The sequence below is a fragment of the Propithecus coquereli genome, unplaced genomic scaffold, assembly GCF_000956105.1.
Source record: "Propithecus coquereli isolate 6110/MARCELLA unplaced genomic scaffold, Pcoq_1.0 Scaffold64, whole genome shotgun sequence".
Lineage (NCBI taxonomy): Eukaryota > Metazoa > Chordata > Mammalia > Primates > Indriidae > Propithecus > Propithecus coquereli.
Window position 1 is genome coordinate 1072483 of NW_012152396.1, and position 912 is coordinate 1073394.

The window sequence follows — 912 nt, forward strand, 5'->3', positions numbered from 1 at the left end:
GAATGCTATACTTTTTTAATTACACAAGGCACATCTCTCTGAAATACCCTCTATTCAAACGGTAGACATTGGGTAATAGAATGTCTGCAGCTAATAACCCACCTAATGAAGTGTTGGGGAATGAAAGAAACCAAATGATTTCATAGACAGCTAAATCCTGATTGGCCTCTCAGTTGCCAATCTCCTGAAGCTGAGTTTAAATTCTTTCTACAAACTCACAAATCATCAAAGGGTAAAATTTTTCCCCAAAGTAAACTGGAGAAATCAACTGGACTTTGAATATTGTTTCACCTGTACATTTTGCCTGCTGGACACAAAGGTAACATTAATTGACCATGTTTCAAGTAGAACATTCTTTGTGTTTTTTTTGTAAGTATTATCTTCTCTCAAAAGGAAAAAAAATAGAGTAAAAGAATAACTATTTTGTTGTTATAGGTATCGATTTGAAACATGAAGACTGCAATTCTACTGTTTTGTCTTCTAGGATCAACTCAGTCCTTACCAGTAAGTGTGATATGTTTATTTTGTGTACCAACTAGCCTCAACAGCATCTCCAGGTACAGACTTACCTGTTTTCTTGCCGTCTATCAAAACTGCTCTGTTCTATGACTTATTCCCTTAGTTTCCTCTTTTTATTTTCCAAGGCAGAAGAAGGTATCTTGGAATATGCATCAAATTAATAAGGTATTGGTGCATATTGCAAGATATTTGCCTTTTAAAAGTGCATCTACCCTATAATGGTAGAATGTCAATTATTTTGGTAGAAATTAGGAGACAGAAAATTGCCTTAGATTATATCTACTCAAAGCGGATAATTATTTTATTTTCCAGAAAATAATTTAAGATTTTCTTGGCAACTAGTTATTTGCTCATGACTAAAGAAGTAAACCACATTTTCTAATTTTTCTAATT

The 912-nt window shown here is 33.2% G+C and overlaps 1 protein-coding gene across 1 annotated transcript in view; it reads left to right on the top strand.

Annotated features, from left to right (window-relative positions):
* Positions 1-450: 450 nt before the first annotated feature.
* The window catches only part of AMTN (amelotin), a 15435-nt gene continuing 14973 nt past the window's right edge, over positions 451-912 (top strand). The window contains exon 1 of the mRNA XM_012659827.1: positions 451-504. Coding sequence (XP_012515281.1) covers positions 451-504 — 54 coding nt within the window. The remainder of the gene's footprint in view (positions 505-912) is intronic.